The sequence below is a fragment of the Ciconia boyciana genome, chromosome 6 (genome assembly GCF_034638445.1).
Source record: "Ciconia boyciana chromosome 6, ASM3463844v1, whole genome shotgun sequence".
Taxonomy (NCBI): domain Eukaryota; kingdom Metazoa; phylum Chordata; class Aves; order Ciconiiformes; family Ciconiidae; genus Ciconia; species Ciconia boyciana.
This window is the reverse complement of record NC_132939.1, coordinates 8,153,579-8,181,240: the sequence shown is the minus strand read 5'-3', so window position 1 is coordinate 8,181,240 and position 27,662 is coordinate 8,153,579. Positions and strand designations below refer to the sequence as shown.

Here is a 27,662-nt window from a genome sequence, read left to right as displayed (position 1 = left end):
TTTAATGTTAATTTCAGTTTATGTATCAATTTTATTAAGGACTGGCTAAGCCACTGCAGCCCAGGGCAGAATTCCAGTAGTCAGATGTAATTTGAAATATTTTTCAAACTTAGTTATTCTAGATTTGTAGCAACACAAATGCAATGTGAATATGGCCATCTGAATTTAAGCTTGGTCCTTTGCAAAATAATGAAAATCTTCTCATGAGACATCTAATGCATAAAATCGAATAATTCATTATGAACTTATAGAAAATATACCATATCAATATGAAGTGTGATACGTGACCCTTACAGTCACAAAGAAGAAATATTCTGAGCAGTTTTCTACTTCAGTCCTGTGTTTATTCCTCAGAAAGCAAGACCCACTGCACACGTCCAGCCTTTTGTATCAACTTTCATTTCGTCATTTTCCAGTGCGGTTGGAAAGGAAGATGTTATGCACATAGTTTTCTTTGAAGCATAGCTTGAGATAAGGGCTAGATTGGAGTGAACAGCTCGGGCTGCTTGCTACACTATTACTCAAAATGGCCTCAGACCGTTCCTTCCCCCTTACACACTAATTGTAGTCTTCCTGGTGGGGAATATAGTGCTGCTGTAGTTAGACTTAGTTTGTCCTTTTCACAGACTTCTACTTCTTCCTAACTGATTGCCCCTTAATATCCTTCTCAGTGTTTTTTAACCCAACAAATATCTTCTGAACAGTGAGCTCATATTGTATCTTGCAGTTCTTGGAAATCCTGTGATCTCTGTTCAGTTCAGAAAGTTTTCAGAGTTATTGCTTTTTCACACTATTATCTCCTGTGGGGTTTTTTAACATCAGTATTTTTTTGATACTTGGAGAAAGCCACACTCTAAAAGATCAGCTGTTCTGTTAAAATCAGTGTTTCATTTGCTATGATGATAGCTTGATCCTGAAACGAGGATTTGCCCCCAGTGAAGTTCTAGGGATCTTCTGTAACAGCTAAGCAGTGTAAATACACTAGGGGATGCTACAGTTACACAGCTTTTCTTTAAAGTTTTCTTGCTGATGATTGTACAAGCATATCTGCTGCCCTGAGAAGCATAAAAATAAAAGCATTCCCATTAGAGTAGCAGGCAGGAGGGCTGTTAATCAACTGAGTGCCTTGTTAAAGAGATAACTGAAAAGTCTTCCTCAGCTAAGGCTTGACCCAGAGCCCACTGAAGTCAGCAGGTGGCCTTGAATTAGATCTGGCCTGCAGTGTTTCAGATGAAACTAACAATAAAGCAGAAGCTGCCGTGGGTATTTGTTTTAATAGATTCTCCCATAACTTCATCTCTGGGAAAGGGGTAGATTACATTAGTTAGGTTTTTTAGTGCTTTTTTTATTGGGAGGTATGACACTTTCCTGGCACTGGGAGTTTAGTGCACGCTGTACTGCTGATTCCGTGACTCTATGTACCATTGAACAGGACAATGACTAAACAAGTGACAGCTTTGATACAAATCTATTTTATCTGAAAATGGGCAAGAGACCTGGAATAGTTCTAGCTGCCTGGAGTATCTTGCTCAGCCTCTGAGATGTTACAGGTCATAGGATCTTTCTTCTGCTGTAGAATTCTGTCTCAGCCTCTGCGTGCATCCTTCAACACTGCTTTCCTGCCAAAGACTCTGAGAAGATACTGTCTTAATCTTGGTGTGATTCTGGCTTATCTGCAATAGGCCCCTGAAATCTCATAATGCCATGTTTTTATTGCAGAGGTAGTATGCGTCATCTGCGCTGGCAATAATTTAAAAGGAATTTCTTTGACTCTCAGGAGAATGCCAAATTACACTGCAGTTTTTTTCTTTAGCTAACTGGATATTTTTATTAATTGCACAGAGAGGCTGAGTCCCCATTTTGATGCGACGCTAATTTTCACTATACTTAAATGTCAACCTACACCCCTTATGGGCCAGTCAGCTTGAGTGAAAAACACTGCTTCAGCTAGAGAATTGTGTTTGGTAGGAACTGAGTGAGTATCACTGCTCAGGATGTAACTGAACTGGTTCTGCAGTGACAGTGAGCCTATGGTATCCCATAGACTGCTCACATGCAGTTTGTTTCTGTATAAAATATCATCTATGAAGTGAGTACTCCATGTTTGCTAAAAGGAAAAATTGTAGTTTTTACTGTTCTTCCTTTTCATTTCCTTTATATGTTTTCTCATGTTACTTTCAAGAGCAGAGATTGGGATGTCAGTTTTCTGCATGCTGGCTATTTACAAATGATTTGGTGAGTACTGAATCCTCCCTGAAAATAAACAGTCAAGAGAGTGAGTGTGTGCCAGTGCCTCCTATTCCTCCACCCGGGTGTAGTGTAATGCCATCTTGTGGAGTTGTTGTTACATTACTCTAGGTTAAAATGAGTAACAAATTCTGTGGGTTTGGTGAGTGCTTTCCCTTTATCTCAGAGGGAGACCTGCACATTTATCTTGTCATAAGAGGCAGAATAAACCACCAATTCTAAAGCATTATCAAGAGGACTAAATAATTTATGTCTTTAAAATAACACAACATAACATTTTCATACACGACAATATTCTTCTTATTGGCATCATAGCAAAGGAGAATTTTAAGGGAAGATAGGAAGGAGAACCAGAAAGTGCCTTTTTGGATGTGTCAACTCGTAACTTGACAGAAAGTATAGAGGTGCTTGTCTGAAAAATTAACAACTAGATGATGGAAGCTGTCACTATAGCTTGATTGGAGGCCTCTAAATACTTGATGAGAGATGATGGCTAGGAAGGATCAATCATAAAGAGCCTTGAAAGCGATGGCAAATAGCTTATGGTTAATGCAGTAGAGAAGGGGCAGTCAGTAGAAGGTTGCAAAGAGCGATGGTATCGTTAGACTGGCAAGCAAGGCTGATGATCTGTGCAGCAGCATTCTTCCTAAATCTGTTATCTGTAAAAAGCCCAAAGGATTATTACTTCTCCCTGCATTTTACTATTTTATGTTAACATAATCACTGACAAATAAATATTCTTTATCTCCAGTTTTTCCTTCTGTCAAACATGTCACTGTGGCACAATGTCACGTGGGGTAAGGCATATTCTTGGGAAGTTCTGCAGCTAAAACGTGCACAATGAGACACCTATATGACATAGGTGTTTGCAGAAGATATTTATTTAGAGTATAGATCAAACAGCAATGCTTAATTCTCCATTGACTTTCCGTTGCATTCTTAGCACGCAATAACTGTATCACTCATTTGAGTGTAAGCAGGTAAACAGGTAAATATTGTTTCTGTGAATATGAAATGCCCTGTCAGCTGAGGTGGTATGCTGTGCCTGGTATCTCTGTTGTTCTGTGTATGCTACTCTGCTGTTATTTGATGCTATCTAAGAGGACAGTTTTTAAGAATCAAGTTCTGTGTGTATATTTGATGAGGTTTGTTTGAGGTGTTTTGGTTTTGTTCCCTCCCATCCCCCCACCCTGAATGTGCTTCAGCTATCCTCAGCTAGTTTTAGCATCTTTTAAAATAAGTTTAAGTAATTGAATATTACTTCTGGCAGTTCAAGGAGTCTGAATTTCTAGTTTATATGTGGGAACGATCATATGTGGGAAACTTCATATTTATACTCGTGCTTAGTGGTACGCGAAAGATTCTTTGTAAGAGTTGACATTCTTCAGCTGAAAAAGAATTATGCTACTTAATTTATGTGACCCAACACGACTGCTAAGACTGATAGGATTTCAGATATTGAGTCTTTACCACTTTTCTTGGAAATATTCTGAAACAGTCTGTGGGGTAAAATCACCAGATAAATCAGCCTAGTTTGCTTGTTAGTGTTCTGTGAGCTGAGAAAGAGGTTATATCAGTTTATTAATATCCTAGTTATTCGTACTGTTCCGGACACTTCTATAAGGTTATTTTCTGAATACTGTGTCTGTAAGAGTTGATTCAGAGAGTAGTAAGACTTCTAGAAAAGACCTATGGGAATTAAAAAGAAAATTCTCTTCACTCCAGAATTATGTGAACTTTCAGTCTTTCTGAGTCTTTGACAGGATGAGAAAGATCAGTGGAAGATTCCTAGGGTAAGATCCCTATCCATGGAAAGAAAAGGAAACTAACTCCTTATGACTAGTGCTGGGGTACATTTTAAAGTCAGAGAATAGTATCGTAGTATCATATCAAAGGAGAATCTCGCCATCCCCACTTAAAGAGTATTTCCCTGGAAACTGAAGGGTAGTTTGCTTATAGACAGGGTTTGGGTTTTTTTGGAAATCAACACATCTGATACTACAACTGTTTCAGAATGTTACAGTTATTGAAGATAATTTTCTGGTGGGAGTAAAAAAAGGATTATGGTGAAATTTTTAAAAACAACTTTAGGCTTTGCTCTAGTTTTACTGACTTATTATTCAGGAAAATGGGCCGCCTCTGCTTCAGTACTGCTTCTGCTTTCAAAGAGTCTTTTATAGATATTATATTTCACTTTAAAATAATTACTAATAAATAATCAAGCTATGAAAAATCAGTATTAGATCAAAATGCAGATTTCAACACTACTAAAATGTGATGAGATTGCTATCTGATGGCTCAGGTTAGGCCTGTGCCTGGACCTATGTTTCGATTTTTGAATTTTGAGATACAGTTGATTAAAAAAAAAAAGGTATTTTTTCACACTTACCAGGAAAGCAGAGATAGTCCTCAAGAAATCATTTGGATTTAAGCCAATATAAGAACTATGTAGAAAAGCACTGTTTAAAAGGTTTTTCTTCTACGTTCTTTCTTTACCTCCACTTTTTTGAGTATGCCCTTTCTTGATTTTAAATAAGTGAAGAATATGCATTGTCAGAACTGGCGTACATGCATTGTGTTCACGCATTTGCTGCTGAATATATGCTTTACTTTGCTCTGTTGAATGCAAAGTCAATCTTTGTTAAGTTTGTAATTATGTAGCTTTAGTTTCTGAGAAACCTTGTAATTGAAGTGTGAAACCCTCAGACCGGGCATGCTGTTCAAACTGAAACCTTACCAGTGTTGACGGAATGAGAAAAAACCTCTTCCTCTGTTTTATAGCTTCTCTTAGCCCTCTATTAATAGATCTTAGGATGAGATTTTACATGTCTGCAACAATGTAGGGTTGAGTCACAATTTCTTTGTTAATCACTAGAACTCAGAGATTCCCTTTCTGCTGTACTGCGGCTTGGTCAGTTTTTCTCCTTTTTAAATTTATCTGCTTTATCTTTTTTAAGGGTTACACTTAACAGTTGTATGTTTTGTGTATCTATGTTTTGTGTTTTCCGGAAAGGACACACAATATCGGTTATGTGGAAAGCTAGATATCCTTTTCAGGTCCCAGGGCAACTAAAACATCCAAATAGATGTCTGTGATAGAAATTTGACAGTACTTATATGACCTGGAAAAACACATACAGTCCTGTAGATGATGCTTCAGGGATAAAGCCTCACTTGATTTCTCCTAAGTCTTGTGCTTTGTTTTCAAACATTTGAAGATATTTGGTATCAAGGCATTCCCACATGATAAGTAACTGGCTCCATTTCATCTCTTCTCAACTTCGTGGAAGGGACATAGCCCAGAGATGTTCTTAAATTACACTGGAGTTGAATAGACTTCAGGATACTTATGTCATAAAGATAACGGGAAGCCACCCATAAGTGAGTTTTGAACCTAAGCACCCGACCTTTAATTTGCATTAATTCATTGCTGCTGTTAATGCTATATAGGCAGATGAGAAGGGTGCTTATGTTGAAAAGCCTGTTTGTGATTTAGAGTTTGTCTCATTTTCATGAAAGAATTTAGAAAGGACTGTTCCAACGCAGGAAGTCTTACAAGTTAGGTGGAATTTCAGAGCCTAACTTCAGGCAACTGTTATACAGACTCATAGCTTACTCTGGTGAGCTACCTGAGGACACATTAATGTACTAAAGAGTAAATTAGATTTAGGAAACCTGACTTGTGGAGATTTTAATTTAGATAACTAAAGCTGCGTTCCTGAAAGTATTGCTTACACTGAATTACAATGTGATTTATTTTGGAAACTCAAGTGTTCACCAGGAAAATCTGTCTGGCCTTGGTTTCGCAATGAATTTTACTTTAGTGCAGGTGCCACATAAAGGTCATTCTCATCCAGGCAAAGCAAAACATTACTTGAAATCAAAACATTGAGCTCAATAAATGCCAAAGGCTGTCTGAGCTGAAGAGGTGCAAGGGGAAATTATCTTTTGTTCTACATTGAAAGCAGACTTTTGTGAGTTTCATTAATCATACGTGCATTTCTTCTTGTCACAATATCAATTTCATTCTCTTATTTTTTGTGATTCTTACTCTAACAGCAGTAAAATAGACTCAGTGTTGTGCTCAGCAGCAGAGGTGGAAAGCCAGCTAAAGAAACATTTAAAAATACCAGTGATAGCTTATTTATAGACTTTATCGTACCTTTGTGTGATCTGGAGGGACTTACTTGTGTAAGATAGCTTTTTTCCAAAGAGAACTAGAGTCGGTTCAGAAGTCCTTCAGAAGGTTTTTATGCTATGTTTTTCACTGCAGAATATGAGCATTGCATAGTTATGCAGTGCACTGACTAGCTTGTGCCATATGTCCTTCAGCTGAGGACTTTTTAAAGACACACGCTGTTGTGCATTTAAGTCAAAGGCAGTATTGAAAACATCCACTTAGCATCTTAAGCAGAGGATGACTGATGATGGTTTTCAGTACTTAATGTCACTGCCATTTATCAATTATTGAAAATTTGACTGCGTCCAGTTAGTATTAGAGCAAAACTACTGAATAACTGGATATATGCATACTGAAACACTTAATCTGCAAACTTGAATAAGGTAGGCAAAATGCTATGCACACAATTTGGAAAAGTAGGCATGATTTTAGGTGCTTATCATGTGAAAAGAATGAGAACAGAGTTACTGACATGAAAAAGTGACTAGAATTGCTCTTCAAAAGACTTTCTATGGAGTAGATGTGAATTGTTAGCAATGTCATGATCGAAAATGTGCAAGAATGCCTCTCTCTGCTACTGTCAGTAGCCAGAAAATGTGGTAAAGAAAGGAAGAGGAAAGCAGCTGTTTTAATAAAACTTCTAAATACAAATGTAAAATACTCAAATAAGTAGCTTTTTCCTTTTTACCTAAAATCCTTAAAAAGATTTACACAACCTGAAATCCTGAGCATCAATTAAGAGAGTGAATGGGCACTAAGATTTGTCTGGCCAGCAATCCTTGATGCCTTAAATGAATGCCAAAGAAAGACTATTCTTCTCTTGGAGTTTTGCTAAACAATCGGGAAAATTTATAAAGCATTGTGGAGTTCAAGCCTAATGAGGCCTAGGTGGGACTGACACTTGACTTCATGAGAGAGACATACACATCCCTGTGTTTAACAAACCGATGATGTTTAGCATTTTTAATTTGACTTCTGAGTAAGTGTGAACACCAAAAACTGATGCTTCTTAAATATTCAGCTGTATTATTGGCTCATGTCTGTTAGGTTACGAGATAAAAGTCTGTCTGCACACCCAGAAAGGGGCATAGAGAGAAAATGGTGGGGGTGTGTGCCAAAGCAGTGCTCTGCTCAGCTGCTGCCAGGCCCATCGCAGGAGAGCTGTCAGCCCATCAGAGGCTCATCTCTGTAAGCCCAGAGGAACACAGAGGCACAAAGGCACGGCGGGAACCCAAATTAAGGACTTGGAGGAAGGAACCCCCCTGTCTGGGCCCTCCCCAGGACGGCCCCCATCAGCCCCAGTTTCCAGGTGTGAAACCCCATCACGATGAGCCAACACTGGAGCACCTTTCGTACTGGGAGAGGTCGCTGCCTAGGCATATGTGATGCATTATGAGACGCAGGGGAAGAGCATTTTGGGATGGCGGAGGACCTACTATGGGTTGTTTAGCGGAGGAATCAAAGGTGGGGAAAGGGATGGATTTAGGTGATTTGGGGAGCAGCAAGTGTGGGAAACAATAAGGGAATAAAAAGGGCTGGGCTGGTGTAAATAACTTGCTGGTTGGTACGCCTGTCTGGCCATGCCTCGCCCCTGATTGGCACAGTCTGTCCTATCTTCCTGTTAAATTCCTTTCTAACTCTTTTCCTGGGTGAGGGACTCTCTGTTCTGTGTGCGTGCGTGTACCTGGGTCTGAGTGCCAGCAACGGGAGTCAGACCACAGGTCAGAGGGCCTGCGTGTCCGTGTGCCAGCGTCTGGGGAGATCAGGGTGAGTGGGCTTATGTGGCAACAACTGGAGTGGGCCCTGGGGTCGGCGGGGCCTGTGTGTCCGTGGTGCCAGCACCTGGAGCGAGTGAGGGCCTGTGTTCCTGGCACCGCAGGCCAGAGGGCCCGTGCGCCTGGGTGCCAGCGCTGGAGAGACTGGAGGGAATGAAATTAAGTGCCAGCCACTCTGGTGGCTGATCTGTGTGGCCAGCCATGTATATGTGTAGTGTATATACGTGCTCTGTGTGCGTATGCCTACTTGGGAATATGCATTCACCTTGCTGCTGGTTAGACCTCAGGGTACAGAGCTGCAGAAGCCTCATCTCTCTTGGGCTATTGGATCCCACACAATATATTTTTCCCTTAACAACGTCCATACCTGATGAGTCAGGGATGCAGTAATTGTCATCAGACCCAGTCATTGAACTGCATAACAGTTGATAAATAATGAAAAGTCTCTTTGTGAGGACATGGCCCATTTCTGTTTAATTCAGCAAGTTTACAGTTTCCTTTATCTCTTGTTTTCTTTTGGGAAGAAGCTTGTGCTGTACATCACGCTCCATCTGTATAACTCTACTGATGTGAAATTTAAGATGAGTTTGAAATATCTGTTCCCTGAATACCCCTCTTTCAGACATCTTAGGCTTTCCCTGTAGAAGGAAACATGGCAAACCAGGTTGCAAGGGAGGGAACGCTGGACTAGATAGTATTATGCAGTTAATTCCTGCTGGTAACATTTTTGATTCTGTGATTGATTTCTTGCTACATTGTTTTGCATGGTTGAGGGTCTTTTGTTTTGTGACATAGTGATACTGCTTGATTTGTTTTAACTATGAGATCTCCAGTGCTTTTAGTTTCTTTGTTTTCACTGACATGAATTTAGATTGTCAAATGTTCAGTAGCCTGTCCAGGTTCACAGTAATAAGTCCTAGTCACAAACAGACCAATGATATTTATTGCCATGTCATTACTCACGCAGTAGTTGGAATGTATTGGGAAAATAGGTCCCTTACTGTGTCCCCTCATTGATATGAGAAAGAAATGTGACTAAGGCATCTTGCTTTGTAGTGGTATTGGGTTGCATTATCCATTGCAAATAAAACAGTTATCAACATCTACTTGTAAATAATTCACAAATTGAAAGAATAACTAAATTGCATGGATTTCTCATTAGGAATCAGCCGAGGTAAGCGGGGAATACTTTGCCTGGCACATACATGTTCGCCTGGAGAGTGTGACATGTTTCAAGCAGGAAAATCCGTTTATGACACAAAGTTCCTGATATGTGAAAGATCTTGTTTCAATGCTTTCTGAACAGCTGTTTGCATAATGTTTTTGGAGCCATATAACATAATAAGGATTTATTTAGTGATGTCATGCCAAGACTGAAGGGATTTCCCAGTTCAGTCATCTGTTTTCAAAACCTGGCAGGTCTGCATTAGGCTCTTTTCATCTCGTAGTAGAGTTACAATTTGACACTTATCCCTTGTTCTTCCTTTTGTCATGGGCATTAAGCTTTTATTTTATTTTCAGATCAAGTGTGAGGATACATTTTTAATAAACTGGTGTAGTATAGTAATATTACCAATTGTATAATGCTTCCAACTGTGCTGTTTGTTCAGCTTTGCTAGAGTCTGGAGGTCCTGAAGTCTCCCTTATCAATTGCCATATGCTTGGGCACGTCACTTTTCCCATTTTGAAGTCAATGGGGCTGTGTATGTCAAAAGCAGAACTGCTTGTTTCTTTCATATGGCATACTGAGTTATCAAGAAAGAGAAGATCCTTTTTTGTGCTATTAATATTACCTAGTTTGAGATGTGGCAAATAACCTGAAATAATATGACAGAAATTAACGCAAGAGTGACATTAAAAGGAAATTTTCTAATTTGAGATCTGACACTATTCTAGTCTTCAAAGTGTTAGTGAATATTTAATGGATCAGACATCTACGGAAAGGACGTAGACTGAATTATTTAAGGGTATCACAAACCCTTGAGTATTTAACCCCTGAAGCATTGAAATTCATAACTGAGGCTTCGTTATTCTGATGTAATGTTGTTCATTCCCAGGCTTGCTCTCATGCTATTTTATTTTTTATTATTAAAGCAATATTGGTCGACACAGTACAAGCAAAACTAAACGGATATTCCTATATCAGAATACTCTGTAATTCCCCTTCTTATCCTAATATTCTTAAAATAAATATTCTAAAATATTATAGTGTTAGATAGACAAAAATAAATATTTTTTGACTGGTTCTCATGAGTCCATAAGACCATTCCAGACAACACACTTTCCATTAACTACAGTGCTTGTTCTTAGAGGTGATGTTTGGGGCTTGTGTTGGGGTGAACTGAATCTTTGTCAAACTGCTGCACCTTCATTATCTCTAATGAATTTATTAGCCGGATATTGAAATTTGACAAGGTAGCTTCTACACTGCTTAGAGAAATGCTTAATAAAATGGCAGTCCTCCATGTGTTGTACATGATGAATAAGAAATACTAAGTAACTGGATTGTGCATAGACAGGAGTTGATTTGGTTATGCTTTTACATTGTCCCTGAACTAAGCATCACAGTGTAAAGTGATTTTGAGTTCCAGACATAATAAGCCAAGTATATGAACACATCCAGATACTTGTAGATCAGGATCTACTTGTCTTAAGGCTAGACTGTGTAAACAAAGCCGACGTGGTAAGCTTTGTATCCATTTACACTGATGGTGTAAATCAGTCTCCCATCTAAAGCATTAGCTCACATGTGGTTTATGAAGATTCAGATATTTATTCTAAAAGGAGAAATCATACAGGAAAGAAATTTAACTGATTGGGCCAGATCCATTGCTTGGCAGAGCTGTCTTTGGTACTATTTGGAAGTGGGGGAAGAATTAATTTTAAGCTGTCTTTATTATTTCTCGATCATTGGGCTAGCTGAAGTGCATACCCTACTTTCATGTTATATAGAATCATGCTGTTGATGATGCTAAATGCCTGTTTGAAAAGGCAAGTATTACCAGGGCATAGACCTCATCCATAACCCTTTGCCTCACTGTGACATAAATTTTGGCAGTGTCTGAACCAAAAGTTTTCTTTCTAACTTCTTAACATTTTTCTTCATTATCATATTATTTTGACTGGGAATTTCCACAGCATTCACAAAAGCATCAAGACTTGCCAATACTATATAGTGAGAGAAGGAGATAATGAAAGCTAAGATAATTTTTGAATGAAACTTTAAATGTAAACACATGAACCAAGAGGGAAATTGGATTCCTTAAGTTGTTCAAAGGTTTTTCTAAAAGCCATTGGATAATGTTGGATTACCTTCTATGTTTTGAATGTTGGTATCTTAAGAAGGATATATTTTATAGGGGTTAGATTCATATTCTGACTGAACAATATATCTGTCCGTAGCATTATTCAATGTATATAAGTATAGTCAAATGTAATCCAAAGATACTAGATCTAGAATTTACCTTCCTTTCTCATACGGAATAATGTCATACTGTACAAGTAATACATCTGACCCCCCTCAGTATTTTTTCAGTGAATTAAGAGATTATTGGTGTGAAGTAAGACTTTACCTCTTGCTTCTTAGAGTTGCTATATGAAAGAAAACTAATGGTTAATGACTGTAAACCATAGCTAGTTAATTCTTTTGCTTCCCCACCCACACATAATGAAACACTGACATTTGATTTCTTGCAAGTATGTCCTTTCTCTAACCCTGCTCCTGTCTTGTTTTCTATATTTCCCAGAGGCTGCAGCCTTGTGAGCTGCTGTAATGTCTATCAGTGTAAGTCACATTGAAAGACCAAGGCTTTGATAGCTAATGTTAATAACATAAATTGAAGAGAAACATGAGATACACAGAAAAATTTTATAGATCCCATTGCCCGAGTAGACGGGAGCCACTAATCTCAAGGCTGCCATCTCCAAATGAATTTTTCAGATAGCTGCTTAGCTCTTTTTTTTCATAGTTTTTTTGTAGTTTCAACCAAGATGTTAGTTGTATTTTTTAATGAAAATGAAGTGTGCAGCTAAATATTGCATACTGACAAAGCAAAATGCACTTGCTGAGGTGGGAGGGTGAAGGAGCATGGCATAGTAACACCATGCTCAGCTGTCTTTTCCCTTTACATTCAAATAGTCCAAGTTAAGTGCAGCCTCAACTTGACATGGATGAGCCAGAGTCCTGACATTCCTGTTTTCTACCTATTATTTGTAATTACCTCTGTCTCAGGCTGGATTTGTCTGAGGATTTGTGGATGGCTAATAAATTCTTATGCATCAGTTGGGTTAATACAAGTAGGGATAGTTGCATTTCTATTTATCAATATGGTAAAAAATACTGTGAGCCCAGTTATATGCCAAAATTATAAAGGCAAGTGTCAACCTGTTTTAAGCTAGGAGGAATGATTTACAGAACTTAGGCAGGGAATAATAGCTGAGAATTGACAACAGTGGGTTGATGCTAATATGTTGATGCTTTATTAATGGCTTCAAGGTGAGTACGTGTATTACTTTGCCTCTATAAAATCAGGGTGTGCTTTTTGCCTAAAAAGGCAGTTGGGATTAAAGGTCATTTCAATTAGTAGGACTATGAATACTGCTGCTGCACTTCATGTTCCCATCTTGATGTCTGGAGAGCTTCAAGTACAACTGGCACAGACACTCATAAGATCAAGGTCAAACTGTCTGCATAATAAATGATAGAAATATTAATTCACCCACAGATGTGGCAGCAGAGATGAATAATCTTCATGCAGTTTATCTATACATCTGGGTATTTGAAAGACTTAATTACAACACAATGAATCCTGCATTAAGTGTCCCTCTCAAAGGTCTTCAAGGGACAGTTTAACACTATGTGGTGCCTCTATCCTGTATGCTTTCACCATGCTTTAACTGTAAATTACAGTTTTCCAGGTTTCGTGCTTTCAGGGTTATGCAAGAAAAAAAGATAATTTTACTTAACTGGGAGTAAATAAATAGATAGTTCAGTCCATTTTAGCTTTTACTACCTCTAAAGTTAGTTTCTGTAGGCTGGTTTCTAAAGTCTGACATATAAGGGCTTTTTGCAGAGCCTGCCTTTAAAAATAGAATTAATATGCAGCTTTTGGAAAGTATGCTGTTGGCAGAATAGTTCTATTGAAGTTGAAAAGCATTTCTATTGATTTCAAAGGAAAGGGTTAGGCCCATGGTAGGAATTTTTGCAAATCTACATCGGAATCTATTAGAAATGTTTCTAAAAGCTTACCCACCAATTTAGTATTTAAAGTAGCGTGTCATACTAAGACTTTCACCTTTTGACAGAGTTGCCATTTATTCATCATGATAGAGCTAGGCAGACAGCATACAAATTACTTCTTAAATATTTTTCTTAAATAATAATTCAGAGCAGATTTGGACCTCAAACTACACTAATAGTCATGACTTGCAAGTACCTTCACTAACATTTTGGAAAAACATTGATGTAAAAGTAAGTTTAATGAAATGATTATGGGGCATTGAATGGGAAGTGAACTTTGAGAAGATAAAGTCTCTTACAAACTGTCACAGGTAGTCCAAGATACCTTCAAGTCAAGCCAGCCTTTTGTAAGAATTTCTATCAGTGAAACTACTGACAATGCAATATTTGCAGTCAGTCTGTAGAACAACAAATAATTGTTGACATGGTTTGGAATGGATTTCACTTCAGGGTAAATGCCAGCACTAGGTTCATATGAATGGAGGCATACATTCAAAGCTTGCCGATGTTTACAGCAAGACTTCATGTAGGGCTTAGATGTTTCCTGAGCCTTTTGTGTGATCACTTATGATTAGAAAAAGAAGATAAATCAGTAAATTATTTCTTTGCTGTTCCTTTATTGATATTTTGAAAAACACAAAGCTTTTGGTGTATGACATACCCATCTTTTCAAAAAGCCAGCTTCATGGAAGAGATTTGGGTAGAACTCATGTCTAGGTACTGGACAGGGGTTGAGAAAGTGTTTGAAAGAAGTATTCCCACAGGCTTATAATTTGCTTGGCAGGGGCTAGTGCTTATATGGAGAGCACCTTTTTCTTGCATCTTTGAGTCTCTAGGACTTGGTATTTACCTCAGCATTGCTACCTAAGATGTGTGAGAGATAAAAAGTAAGAGCCTGGAAGCTTGCAGTGATGCATGATTAGGACTTTTTTGCTAGCATTCAGCTATTAACATCAATATTCTTTTGACTGCATTAGTTACAGTTTTAGTTCCAAGGTTCCAAATAGATTTGTTTTCATAATTAAAATGAGTGGTTGCATTTGTCTGATGGATGAAACGAGAGCTGTATAATTTCTGGTTTTACATGCAAGCTAATTTGTGACAGAGATGTGGACGCAGCTCTGGACATGTTCTAATCCCTATAGTTTAAATAAAATATTAATGACAATCTTTATTCTCATCCACAGTTCTGTTGTGTTACAACTATGTAATATTTAATCATCACACTACTGGATCAGGCTAAAATATACCAGTCCTTTATTGGATGTGATTTGGCCATATAATACAAATATGTCTCAGGTGGTCATATTAGTTACATGAAAAAAAAGTGTGATTTTTTGCATAGTAAAGTATGGGTGGTAAAGTAAAGTCCGTAGGTGGACTCTTTAAGTTTTTTAATTGGCTTATTAAGACATACATAACAGAAGTGCAACAAAATTATTTTTATTATTCCAAAATGCACAACAGACAATACAGGTGTTTACAGATCTATTTTGAAAACTTATCTTTTTTACATACTTCTTTACTACAAGCTACTCTATTTTTCAATTTGAATTCAAAATTCTCTCATCCAGAATGGAGTAATTCTTGAAATTAATAATATGCTTAGTTTTAACTGAAGTAAACTCATGTTTAAAACTGAAATGAGTGAAGGGCAATTTGACTTACCTATTACTTTAGCGCTTTTAAAACTTCACTAGACCAAAGAAAATGTCCATGCGGATAAATCTTATAAATAAAATTAAGTTAAGAGAACTAATATCTTTCAGTAAAAAAAGCTAAAAATGAAATAAGTTAAAATATCTATTATAAGAGAGATCCGGAGTAACCGACACATTCCCTTTAAATAAACACGTCCGTAAGGATCTCAAAAGCAGACATGTCGGGTGACCTTAGGAGGTTATCTGCTTCATTCCTTTGTCTCATGGCAAATGAACTTTCTCTCTGTCACTCCCAACAGGTTCAATGTGTTCTTGAAGACCTGTAGTGGTCACTACTCCACAGACCCCACTCTCTCCCTTCCTTCCTTCCCCAACCCCCTGATAATTTATTTCAGTGTCTAGCTGTCTGTACCTTTCGGAAGATTTGCTAGTGACTACTCTGAATCTTTCATTAGTTGTTCTGTTCACTGTGAACATGGAGAACTGACTGTTCCTTTTCTCTTTGTAACAGTCTTCAAGCATGCAAAAGGTTCCACTAGTTTCCCCCCCTAAGTGTTACCTCCCGTAAGCAAAGCAACCACATTTATTTAAATCTTTTTCTCCCAAGGTGTTTTTTAGGCCTCTCTCCATTCTTATTACTCTTCTGTGGATTTTCTCCAGTTTTTCAACGCCTTGAAGTTCTGTGTCCAAAGCTGGAATAACATCTCAGCTGAGGCTCTTACATTGAACTGAGTGGTGGAAGTAAGTTGTGTCTTGTAGGCTCTACTCCTTACATTCCCACTTTCCTGCAGCGGTGTGATGCTGTTGACTGATGCTTAGCTTGTATAACGTCCAAGTCTTCGGTGCAGAGCTGCTGCTGAACCAGTTGCTCTCCATTCTGTGTCTGCGTAGGTGATTGTTTCTGGTGAAGAGCAGTATCTTTTCATTTTCCTGATAGGATTTAATTCTGTAGGTTTCAGATAATTTTCCCAATAATGGGAGATAATTTTCCATTCTTATTCAGTCAGTCCTCCAGCTTGCTTCCAGACCATCCCAACTTCATATTGGCCGTTGCAGAATTAGGTTGCTGCAGAACTCTATGAACTTCCATTCTCAGAAGGGACTACTGTGAACTACTTCCAAGGCATGTTATCACACCATGCTTGCACTACCGGGATCAGGTGCCTCTGGATTCATCCCTAAATAATTTGTGAGACTCCTGTGTTAAATAGTGTTCAAATAATTCTCATTCTTATGTTCTGTTGCATAATGAGAAGAAAGCCAGTGTTTCTGATATGTGGCAAAATTTTCAGAATTGTTTAACTGACTTAAGATACGTTTACTCAGTTGAAAGTAGACAGCTGATGATTCTTTTTTCAAGTGAGCCAGGTATGAACTAGAGTTCATGTTATTTGTGTTATTGTGGTACTGAGCCTGAGCTAACAAGCCTTACTGAGAAAGCACAGGAGTTCAGGTGACATTCAACATTTGAACATAGATTTTGGCTCTTAAATAAACATGCTGTTATTATTTACAGAGCATAATAACTATATGAAATATTTTGCCAAAAGTCAGGATCTCAGCTGAGAGAGGTTTACAGTCCAACTAATAGAAAGTGAGGGCACAGATGTTGGTTGTAAGAAAACCAGTGCTTGCAAGGCTTTTTAAAATAAGTGCATTCTGAGGAGAGATGGAAAGCAGGCGATAATAAAGACTTGGAAGTTGGGAACTTTTTGAAAGCATAGGGTAGCACAGAATAAGCTAAGTGAACTAGGCAGTGGAAACAGCAATATAAAGAATGAAGGTGTAATAAGAAGAGTAGGCAAGGGCAGAAGGAATTGGAAGCAGCATTCTGTAGACCTATGAAAATGATTTGAAGGAAACTGATGGGGTAAGTAGGGAAGGCCTGAAGAGAAGTTTAGTCAGTAGCTCTCCATTTTGGCCTTAAAAATCTTTTTTTTTCAATCTCGGCAGTTTCTAAATAGCCTTGTCTATTATCTTCCACTTAAGCCCGATCAGTACCTTTATTTAGAAGTGAACATTTAAAGCCAAACTGCCACCTCAAGTACCCTTCATTGGTTACTTCCATTCTGACCGAAGGAACAGTAGGATGGCCCCAGCCCCCTCACAGTGCAGTCAGTGCTGTCAGTGTCGCAGGTCTCACAGTGGCACTCGGTAGCTACTGGGTACGAATAAAAAGATTCGGGATGGTCACCACAGCCAGGGATCTTCACTGTTTCATATACAACCTCCTTGAAGGTACATGTTTGCTGAACAGATGATACTGGTGGATATTTATACACTGGATCCTGAAAATTGCAAGAAGGGAATACTTATTTTGAAATCTGTTACAGGGTAGAATTCCACATTTTTATAAAATAAAGGACCTGATGTGAAAACTAATTAAGCTGGTGGGGAAAATCCCACTGAGTTCAAAATGATTTGGATCAGACTCACCTAGATCCTTAGATTTCTCCTTTCAGGAGGACCGATATGGCAAATTTGTGTCATACCATCACCAGACTATCTTGCAGGTCAATTGCTTGATTCTTCAAATTATTTGGAAAAGCAGAGGAGTCTACATAGTAATGGCTGCTTTATTGTATCCGTTTGCAACCACAAATTGACCACAAGGCAGAGATCCAGATTGTAATACTTTCAACTCTAGTTATACAATATAAACATAATGTGTGCAGTCAGTTAAAGATCTGAATTTTACTAGTGTCTTTTCACCCTTCCCTTTGTGGTTCAGATTGGCTGTGTATCTACTTTCCTGTCAAATAGCACAGCAGTTACTCAACCTGTTCTTTCACAAGGCTCATCCTGCCTATAAGTTCGTTACGGACTGGAGAAATGGGTTATTCATACATCACTTGGAATATTTAATTCCAGTGCCTGAAATTAAACTTAAGATTCTCACCCTTGTGAAGCAGTATCCTGAGCACCACGTGGCATTCACTGTAATACAGAATTCACATTCTTCTCTTTCCACTGCTATAGTAATATTGGTGAGCTGACAGCTATTGCAACAAATAGCTTTCCAGCAAAATAACAGCACGTAACAATTAACTGTCTTCATCCTGTGTATAAAGCAAAACATATATCTATGCTGGAGAAACATGTATAGCTATTTTCAACAGGAAATATTTATAGAAATGGGGAGAAATTCAGTCTTCATATTGTCCTTGAGTGGTTCTATAATAGTAAGCTTTCAGAAACATCAGTGAGAACATAGGATAAAGCCATTAAATAGATCTATCTGTATGTTTATTGTTAAAGGAGTTTGATTTTCCTAAGTGACTGAAATGGCATGTCAACAATCTTTGCAGAATAATAATAGCAGAGTACCATACCACTTTCAAAGAAATATTTTTATCTAAGTTTCTGTAGAGAATGTGTCCTGTCTTTAAGGAGAAAGAAAAAGAAGCAAGGGAGAGAAAGAGCAAAAGATAATCTATTTTTCAGATGCAATTAATTACATGCAGTGTTTGCAATTTGAAAAGAGATTTCTAGATCAGGATCTGATGAAAACTTACCTGTATTCTACTTGCCTTCCTGGTAATAGCTGTAGTGAAAAGCAAGCCCTATGCTTACCTTTTATACTAAATCGTGTGTAACTTATACCTTGAGGATTTGCAGTATACTGATGCAGCAAGCATTAGTTTTGTACTTGGTGAAAGCGGATTAATGGTTCAGCCAGACAGTGAGATCAAGCCTTGTTAAGAGGAAAAAAGAAAAGCAAAACACACTCAGGAAGTGATGGTGAAGGTTACTGTCACAATGTCTTTTTAGAAGTCTTACTGGACTTGATTTGGTGGCATTTAGAAATAGCTGAGCCATTCCACAATTTGAAAGCAGTTTGAGAAGCCTATTTTTGGAAAAGTTCAGGTGTTTTAACTGTGTTTTATGCCAGCCCTCAAACTGATAGGCTTGGGGTACAAGCTGGTCCTCTGGTAATTCATGGTGGAGACATTGCTAGAGTGTTTCTTGGCTAATGAATATGTATGGGTATCAATCTTAATTGCTTTTCTCTGAATTAGGTCTTGCCCAGTGAGCTGCGTATGTACTTGTTTATTGATCTGTGGTCCAAGAAAGCTAGTAGTGCAAGTTTTGTTAAATCATGAGTAACTCAACTTTTCTTTACCATTTAAAATACCACTGTGGTTTTTCAAAAGTCAGATTTCTATCCTAGTATATGCAATCCTGGTTCCTGTCTGTCGCATGGTCACATTTTTTTAACTTGTGTAAGGAATGTCTGTATTGTGGCAAGGGACTATAAAGATGTCATAATGAGGCTCCAGATCTGTGTTTTCTGTCAGTGATCTGAGATCAAGTATTGTCATGTTACAGGGGAAAATGCTAATATTTTTAACAGGCGACCCTGCAAACTGAACTTGAATGCATTCCCTAGTTTGTCATGATAATAAAAGATTGTACGAATAGCGTTCCCCCGCTCACTGCCCTTTTCCTGCGTTCACAAGTTACTGATGTGTGCCTCTTCACCAGAATAATGACAGAGAAATAACTTTGTTGAGCTTCACATATCACTTCTGGGGAAAATGACTCACAGTAGCACTGTATTTACTATCATCTGCCCAGAACAGCCAGTCTGGCTTTGTTATGACTGTTCTATTATGGTCAGTCTGACTTTTACAGAAATCCATCCACAAAAGAAAACTAGGCAAGGACATACAGCATTTTATCATGAAAAGAAATTCTCACTGGCTTATTAGTTGTCCTGCAGATGGGATACTTTCCAAAATGGCTTTTACAAATGAGCCCTTTATGTGTCTCATACCTTCCTGTGGTCCTGCAGACTGGCCATCTGTTCCAGTTTCCATCCAGTCTGCAATACCTTAATTTGTTAATGAATTTCCTATCACACCAAAATTAGAAAGTGATCTGCAAATTTTCCCTGGACATATCCTGTAGTAATAACTTTGTTTGAATGAGAGTACAGCTCAATTAAATGTATAAAGAAGTCAAGAAAGCAGACATCTTCCTCTTTATTAATATAAACTCTGTGATCGTTTGATAGTGGTCTTTTAGTGTCAACATAGTCTGTCTTCTCAGAGAAGATTCACACTTGCTGTAAATCACTAATTCCAGAGATGCCGGACAAAAGCTGATTACAATTAGTTATATCCCTACTGAGGATCTGGCCTTTTCTAAGCCCTAATTTATGCAAATTAAATAAAACCAAATAAAATTCATTTGCAAAGGACAATACAGAAAATATCTCATCTCTCAGCTGCGATGATCTGTTTCATGGTTTGAGGAAGTCATACACCTTCACTAAAACCATAGTTTCACAAGCAGAGAGTGCAAGTTTAGCCCCTGCCATGCTGTTTCTTCCCTCCCCTAGTTTCTTGTTCTGGCCCACTCAGCCTCCTCACTTGTGGCAATGCAAATTAGGGAAATCATTTTGATTTAAAGGAAAAAACCCAACCCAGCCATATTTTACAGCATTATTGTTAATCCATATCAGTTTGTTCCACAATGAAATGAACAGGTGTAGCAGTGTAATTGATGGGATTGATTGGGGAGTGGGAATGAGGGGGGACATAACAGGAAATGCTTTACATAGTGTTCTCACTGAAGAGTTCATGAAGCCACATTGCAAATACAATACAAACTTTTTAACAGGAAGATTTTGTCCTGCACTGATTTCAAGGGCATTTGTTTCTGTAATCACCAGTTCTAGGTTGGTTCTCCAGCTATCAGCTCTGCTAAATTCATTATGTGAATACATGAATATGCATTTTTAGGGTAATAGGAAATTACAAATTGAAATCAACTAACCACCAGTCTATCATCTGAGGAGTGGTAATTTGGCGAGTTGTTACTTGGTTGACTTTGATTTTGTTCCCACACCTTTTGTTAGAAAGATACACTAAAGGAATTACTTCTCATGATGGGCAAGATGCTGTGTAAGTACATGTTTTTCTAAGATTATTAGTTCATACCTCTGGGAAATGTTTATATGCTAACTATATCATACTCCTTCAAGTTTATATTCCCATTAGATTAAAAAAAGGTTGTGGTAGTTGTTAAGGGAATAACAAATGTTATTTATCCAGAAAGTTATCGTTTTCACATATATGTGAACATTATACGTAGGTTCTGTGTTATTGAATTTTGTATCTATTTGAGAAATAGAAATGCTTTCCATTTTAAATGGTTTATATTTCAATTTAGGGAATAATGTCAGAGGGAAGGACACTTCCTCTTCACATACTACAGCAACTTTTTAAGTGTTAAGTAGTGGTTTTGCCTATCTGTTTCTTAAGCAGTATTGCACATCCTAGATTTAGCAGTTGTCATTATGCTTCTAGGCTGAATGCTAGGTGTTGCCCAGATTGTCAAAGAGGAATTATTGAAGCCATACTCCTGGAATTCTGTGGTGGTTTATGTATACAGCCTAGGAGTTCAAAAGATATTGTGGCATGTCTATGCAGAAAGATTCAGACAGACCTGTGTGTGCTCTGCTCACACTTGGAGCTAGCTAAGCAATTCACAGATCTAGAATGTCTTTGCAAATGGCCTGTTTGGACTGGGGCAAAGCAATCTCATGCTCTTTCTCCGCCTTTTTAGGGTTAGCTTACTAGTGGGTCCATTGTGCAGAATCCAAGCTCTAGCAAGCTCTATGATAGGGCTCAAGTTGCTGCAGAATCCTGTAATTGCATTATGATTGGGTATGGAAGAGTTGGATTGGAATGGCTAGCGCTTAATGGTCAAGACCTCTGTCAACAGAGATTGCTGTATTCCTATTGAAGTGAGTGGGGAAATCTGACAAATGCTGTAACGGAAGACCTGGTCTTCAACATGGACAGGGATTTGGTTCATTGGAGTATAGGCAGTCCTGTAGATGAAGACTCTCCAGTTTTTGTGCAAGTCATAGAGGGCATCAGATTCACATGGCTGTGTTAATGCCTTAGTGACATCTCGGGGAAATAAAAGGCTTCTCTATATTGCTATTTTTTTGTATTCTATGGCTATTTCCCTTGGACTGTTTACTGTTGTAACCTAGCAAACCATTGTTACCACTGCTGCCACAAGAGAGCACTTGCTTTGCTATTTCTAATCACTTCAACTAGAAGTGCTGTGGCACATTCTGCTGTTGTTTCCCTTCCAAGCAGTAAATGCTCTTTTTCTTCTGTTTGTGGGTGTGGGTTTTTTGTTTGTTTGGTTTTTTTTTTCAAAAGCATTTAATACAGAACTGAAAGCTTTGTGTTTCCTATATGTCCTAAACTAATTAAATTTCTTTCTTCAAGAGGGGTGGTGGTAAGACTAGCAATTCTGTTACTGCAAGTTGTAAATCTGCCTTGCTTAAAAGAAGGTAGTTTAGATTTTTCAAATAATTTCACCATCTATCAAAGTGCTATTGGAAAACTTGGTTATATGTGTGCAGCTCATCCACCACGAGTAATAAATCTGACTCTGTCCTGATAGAAGATGTGTTGAACCTTCTAGTGGAAAAAACACAATGTCTGATAGAAAAGACAGGTCTTACCTGTAAATTATTCCAGCTGCAGACTAGCTTTAGCTTCTAATATATGCTTTAAAAGTGTCAAGGGATGTGGTTCCAGGTTTGTTAGATTAATGGTTGTGGTTACAGGTTTTAGGTCTTGTTAAATAGATATGTTACTGGGGATAATAATTTCTGCATCTGAAAGCTGTTTCTCATTGAAAGTATGTCTCAAGACATGTTTAAGGTGCTTAAATCTAAGGCTTAATTAAATTTCTCTGGGTTAGAACAGAATGAAGAGTTGGTTCTCTTAAGTTTGGAGTTGTGCACTTCAATGCCATCATACTGAGTATAATACGTGCTTGTGTCAAATTTCTTCTGCGCACAGCCTGTCTTGACTGAGTACCCTTCCTCTCCCCTTTTTTTGTGTTTGTCCAAATGTTTTTCTGCCCAGGTCCAAATTTAACCTGAGGTATTTAAAGCAAAAGACCTTATTGCTGCTACCCAGTGATTGACTAAATTGATATCCTTGAAGTACACAGATTGCAATTTGCTTCTGAATCCGTGCTCCCTGCGTGGGGTTGGTATTTCACAGAACAGCAGCACAGGCCTGTTAAGTAAATTGTTAGTAAAATGTTAAGTAAATTGACTGGAGTGTTGTCTTTCCCTTTTGTTATTGTTTTTGTTGCATACTACTGGTGGGAGATGACTTTTGTCATTGCGTGACCCCCCTATATGCCTTTGGGGTTTACTGTGATTCTTATTAAAGTCATTGGAGAGACCCTCATTGGCTTTAGTGGTAACTGCATTGGGTAGTTGGCCACTATTGTTCAATACAATTTTTACTGATATTAATTTCTCAGCACAGATGATGCAGAATTGTGAAGTAGCTTGTGCCTGCTGAGCACATAGCTGGACAGTTGAAACTAATTAGTGTCAGCTAAAGAGTTAATCATTAATGAAGAATTCATATATCCACCCATATGCAAGCAGAATACTTCACCCTCAGGAGAATAAAGAAAACACTAGAATGCATTGACTATGTATTTAATAGCACAGAATTTTAGAAAGCTTTTGAGATACTAGTTTCCATTACTTGGAGTAAAGGTTATACATCGCATATTTCCAAATATCTACACAAGCTGTTAGTCTTTCTAAGTCTTGTGAAAATCCTGCTTGCAGTCAACAGCAGAAGAAACTAATCCTTCTGAAAAGTGTTTAATGAATACAGAACAGTGCAAGGAACAATACAGATGCTTATATTATTGTCATTCAGTTATTTTTCTTGTAGTTTTTGTCTCACATGATACAAATTCATTCTTGGCTGATTTTTATACCACATTTCTGAATATATAAACCAGCTGCATTTTCTTACCCTTTTTAGTGATGGATTCTTACAGCCTTCAGCTCTTTGCTCTTGCAAAACCACAGTGTGATCTTGGCTTCTTGTATAAGATCATTTGAAAACTCCAGTGGTATCTGTTAGGAAATGTACGTTAAGATTCTGCTCAAGACTAAATGAAGTTTAAAAATTATATGTTTGTTAGGAATGCTTTTTTTTCTTTATCATTCTTTCATTTTACCATCTCACTTTGTTTCTGAGTATTTTATTTTTCCAATGAAAAGTAAATCTCTCTTTTTCTAGGAATAGCTTCTCTGTGTGTGAAAGTAGCAGTTTTGATCCTGTGACTGTCCTGGAGCACTACTGGTTTATTTTAAGCTTTCTGGGTACGACTAGCGTTTTTTCAACAGGAACAAGAAAGCATCTTAATGGCCTTAACAAAACAGATTAGTCATATTAGAAAAGAGTTGACAAAGCAAGGGAGAGACCTGATGGACAATATATTTAAAGTCATATATTCCGCTAGTACATAACCAGCTAGGGTTTCCTTTTTGTTATGGCAGTTCTTGGGTCTGTATGGGATTGCCGTTATGCTGTTGATAGTGAAAGTGCAGAAATATTTCTGTGAGGATATGAGTTGAAGAAACTAGAACCAGGGGCATGAGGCTGCATCTGATATGATTCATTATGGTTTGTTTTTGCTGGTCTTGCACAGAGTAGAGAGATGTGCCCAGATCTGTTTCACTCCGAGTGGTGCCTGTGTGTGCCTGTAAAGAAGGAACCATGCTAAGTGTTGTCATCTTCCTCACTGAGCAGTGGTAGACAGCCCTCTGGATTTACTTGTGACTCATGGGTTGTTAAGTAGGAGAAGAGTTCAGTGTGAAGGGAAGCAAAACTATCCAAGAGAGGAAGAACAGTTTGTTTTTTAAATTTTAATTTCATTCTTTAAAAAGAAACCCCAAAAGTTTGAAGTCCTCCATAGAAGGAAAGCCTTTTGCATTGTTGAGTTGCTTCAGGTTACTGTCTTTCTGTCTCAAGTTACTGTCTGTTGAAGCCAAAGCATACATGTGGACTGCCTAGCCAGCTGCAAATACTGGAAGCGCTGGGTTCCCCAGCCTTGGAACCGTAGTATCCTCAGCAACCCAGCTTGATAGGTTTCTGAACAGTCAGATGAGAAAGCTGGCAGGAAACCTAGGTTTCAATGAACTTCACCAAAATCATCTTTGTAGAGTAAGTTTTCAACAAATTTGAAATTCATCATTTGCTATTAACCTACAGAAATGTTAAATTTTTTGAAAAATTGCAGTAGATTTTTTGGGGGGCTTCTGTTTTGGAGAACAATGATCTTAGGTTGCTAAAGAGACACTTACCTGCATATTATTCTCTTAAACCATATTAATCAGGAGCTGACTGAATTTTGAAATCCAAACCAAAATGAAAAACAAATAAACATATCTGAGTATTCATTTGAAAAGCCAAATCCAATTTGACTGCATTTGAGTACTTTGGTACTGCATATGCTTCCTAAAAGTAAGTGCTTGAGAGAACGGTGAGATACTTAGCTTCATTGAGACAAGTTGCTGAGTGGCAAACCTGGCTATTTCTGAGCTAGGAGGCCTTCTGGTTTTCTTTCTTGTCAGTGTTTACAACAAATGTACACAGATTCTATCAATAACAACATTTAATTTTTTTAAACTTTTATGTAAATAATACTTCAAGACCCAAATATTAAAGAATGACTTGAGTCCAAAGGACAAAGGCTGCCAGTAGTAGTTTGTGTAAGGAATGATTACATTTTTTTTCTAGGTAGCTTGTTTCACTGATCTGTCATATTCGTGTTTTTCTAAACCTAGAAATAAAAAAGACAATGTTTCAGATGCTTTAAAAGTTCATCAGTATTTCTATTATGTTATGTAACCATGCTAAGAAGCTGGGCAAACGTTTGTCTATGATGGATTTTAGGAAGGGCTTCTGAAAAAATGTGCATTTCTTCTAAACCAGTAAGTTTGGCAGGGCTGTGCCTTACTCACATGTAGGCAACAGCACCTGCTAATTGTTTTCAGACTACAGCTATGATACCAACATAAGGCTTATTTGAATCTTGCTGACAGTGTGCATTGATAACATAAAAGTTGATGCAGAACAATTCAGCACACTTGGATAATGGATGAAAAGCCCATCTTATTTGGGTTGCTAAATACAGTCTTAGGCTGAAGATGTCTGACCCATATTCTTTTTGCAAGTGCAGTAATTTTTAGGTCAAATTGCTTAAGAAAAATAGGTTGGAAAGAATACATACAGCCATAGCCACCTTCAGCTGCAATTTTAACATTTTATCTGACCAGCTGTATCTACAATATTCACGGCTTTTAGGGATTCTAAACTTTTTTTAAAAGGATTTTTTTTTCTCAGCAGTCCTATGGAATCTTTATTCTAGGGCATGGGGCCATTATTGCACAGAATATAGGGTGTTGGAGTTGCTCTGTGAGCTGTAGGAGTTTGATTGTGATCAGATTACAGATTTGCAAAGAAATTCTGTGAAACTACTGCAGGCATCGGTATTGCAGAGCTTTAATGAGGAAATAGATCTGAAGCTTAAAGAAAAAGCTTTACAGGTATCAGCCCGGTATATAGCTCAATACAAAACCCAAATCTTATTTGTTAGGTTGTATTAGCAGAATGATGAAATAAAAAAACCAAGCATTGTATTTGGCTAAATTCCTGATGAAGGTGTATTTTTCCAGACAATTATAATAATTAAAACCAGAGGCTTTATTCTTAAATAAAGTAGGTACAAATTTGGCAGGTTCAGGCTTGAGCTGAAGTCTTAACTTTTGCTTACTTTCTATAGCATTATACACTGTTCAACCAAATCAGTGGTTAGCAGGATCTGTGTTACTGTTCTCAGTGAAGGATGCAGCTCTTTCCTTTCCCTCCCGTTCTGCCTTTTTTGTTCATATGATACTCTCTACTCGTTAACCATGCTGTAGGAAAGCCACTGCTCTTATGCAGAATGAGTCCCAGGCATAAGCAAAGCAAGCTGTGGCAGGGAAGCAGACTTCTAGGGAGGGGAAGAGAACCATGGCCTTGTTGCCCCTTTTGCCTGCGATGGAGCTTGAAGCGTGTGTGTGGCAGAGTGAGAGTTTAGGGTTATTCCTCTGGAAGCAGCAATTGCCCATCTCATCTCTCCAGACATTTTCCAGGCATTAGCCAGACCAAGACCCCAAGATTTCTCTGTTTTTCTGGTAGCACCTCTTGGACTCCAGCATCCCAGTTCTGAGTACCAGCAATTCAGTTTTGCTTATGTTTCTAGAGGATTTGACCTGGCACTGCCATGTGGTCATTTTACTACAGAAAAAATTCCAAAATTGATACGAGATACTGAAAAATAAATAGCTGAACACCGTAATGTCACTGAATTTATAAAAAACTACAATGTGATAGCAGTCAGAAAATCACTTTCATTTAATTCAGAGTATTGGGAACGTTTTGCCTGCTGAGGGCTGAACACATTTTGGGGAGTGATGCACAGGCACCGTATTTATTCAGACAAATACAAGTTTAGAAAGCTTTTTTGGAGGTGTGTTATTTTAGGTATTGTGTTAATGGCTTCTGGATTTGATGTTGTTTCCTTGGTAATTGTTGGAGGTTGAGTAGAGAAGTGCACAAAGCGCTTTGTGCCGTGCCATAATATAATCCTTTTATGCCATCTCCAATCCACAGGGAAAACCTAGAGATATTGTTCCTGATAGGAAGCAGGAAGGTGAAACA

The 27,662-nt window shown here is 38.0% G+C and overlaps 1 protein-coding gene across 1 annotated transcript; it reads right to left on the bottom strand.

Moving 5' to 3' along the window:
• Positions 1 to 17,153: 17,153 nt before the first annotated feature.
• FSHB (follicle stimulating hormone subunit beta) lies at positions 17,154 to 18,160 on the bottom strand. Its single transcript, XM_072865472.1, has 2 exons — positions 18,002 to 18,160; positions 17,154 to 17,390 (listed from the first exon to the last, which is right to left on the bottom strand). Exons 1-2 carry the CDS (start codon positions 18,158 to 18,160, stop codon positions 17,154 to 17,156), a joined length of 396 nt encoding a protein of 131 aa, XP_072721573.1.
• Between the last annotated feature and the right edge of the window lie 9,502 nt (positions 18,161 to 27,662).

Excerpts from the sequence above, each read along its gene's own strand:
- FSHB (XM_072865472.1), bottom strand. The coding sequence starts at position 18,160 with ATGAAGACAGTTAATTGTTACGTGCTGTTATTTTGCTGGAAAGCTATT. Across the intron at positions 17,391-18,001 it reads CAGGATACTGCTTCACAAGG|GATCCAGTGTATAAATATCC; the intron begins GTGAGAATCTTA and ends TGCAATTTTCAG.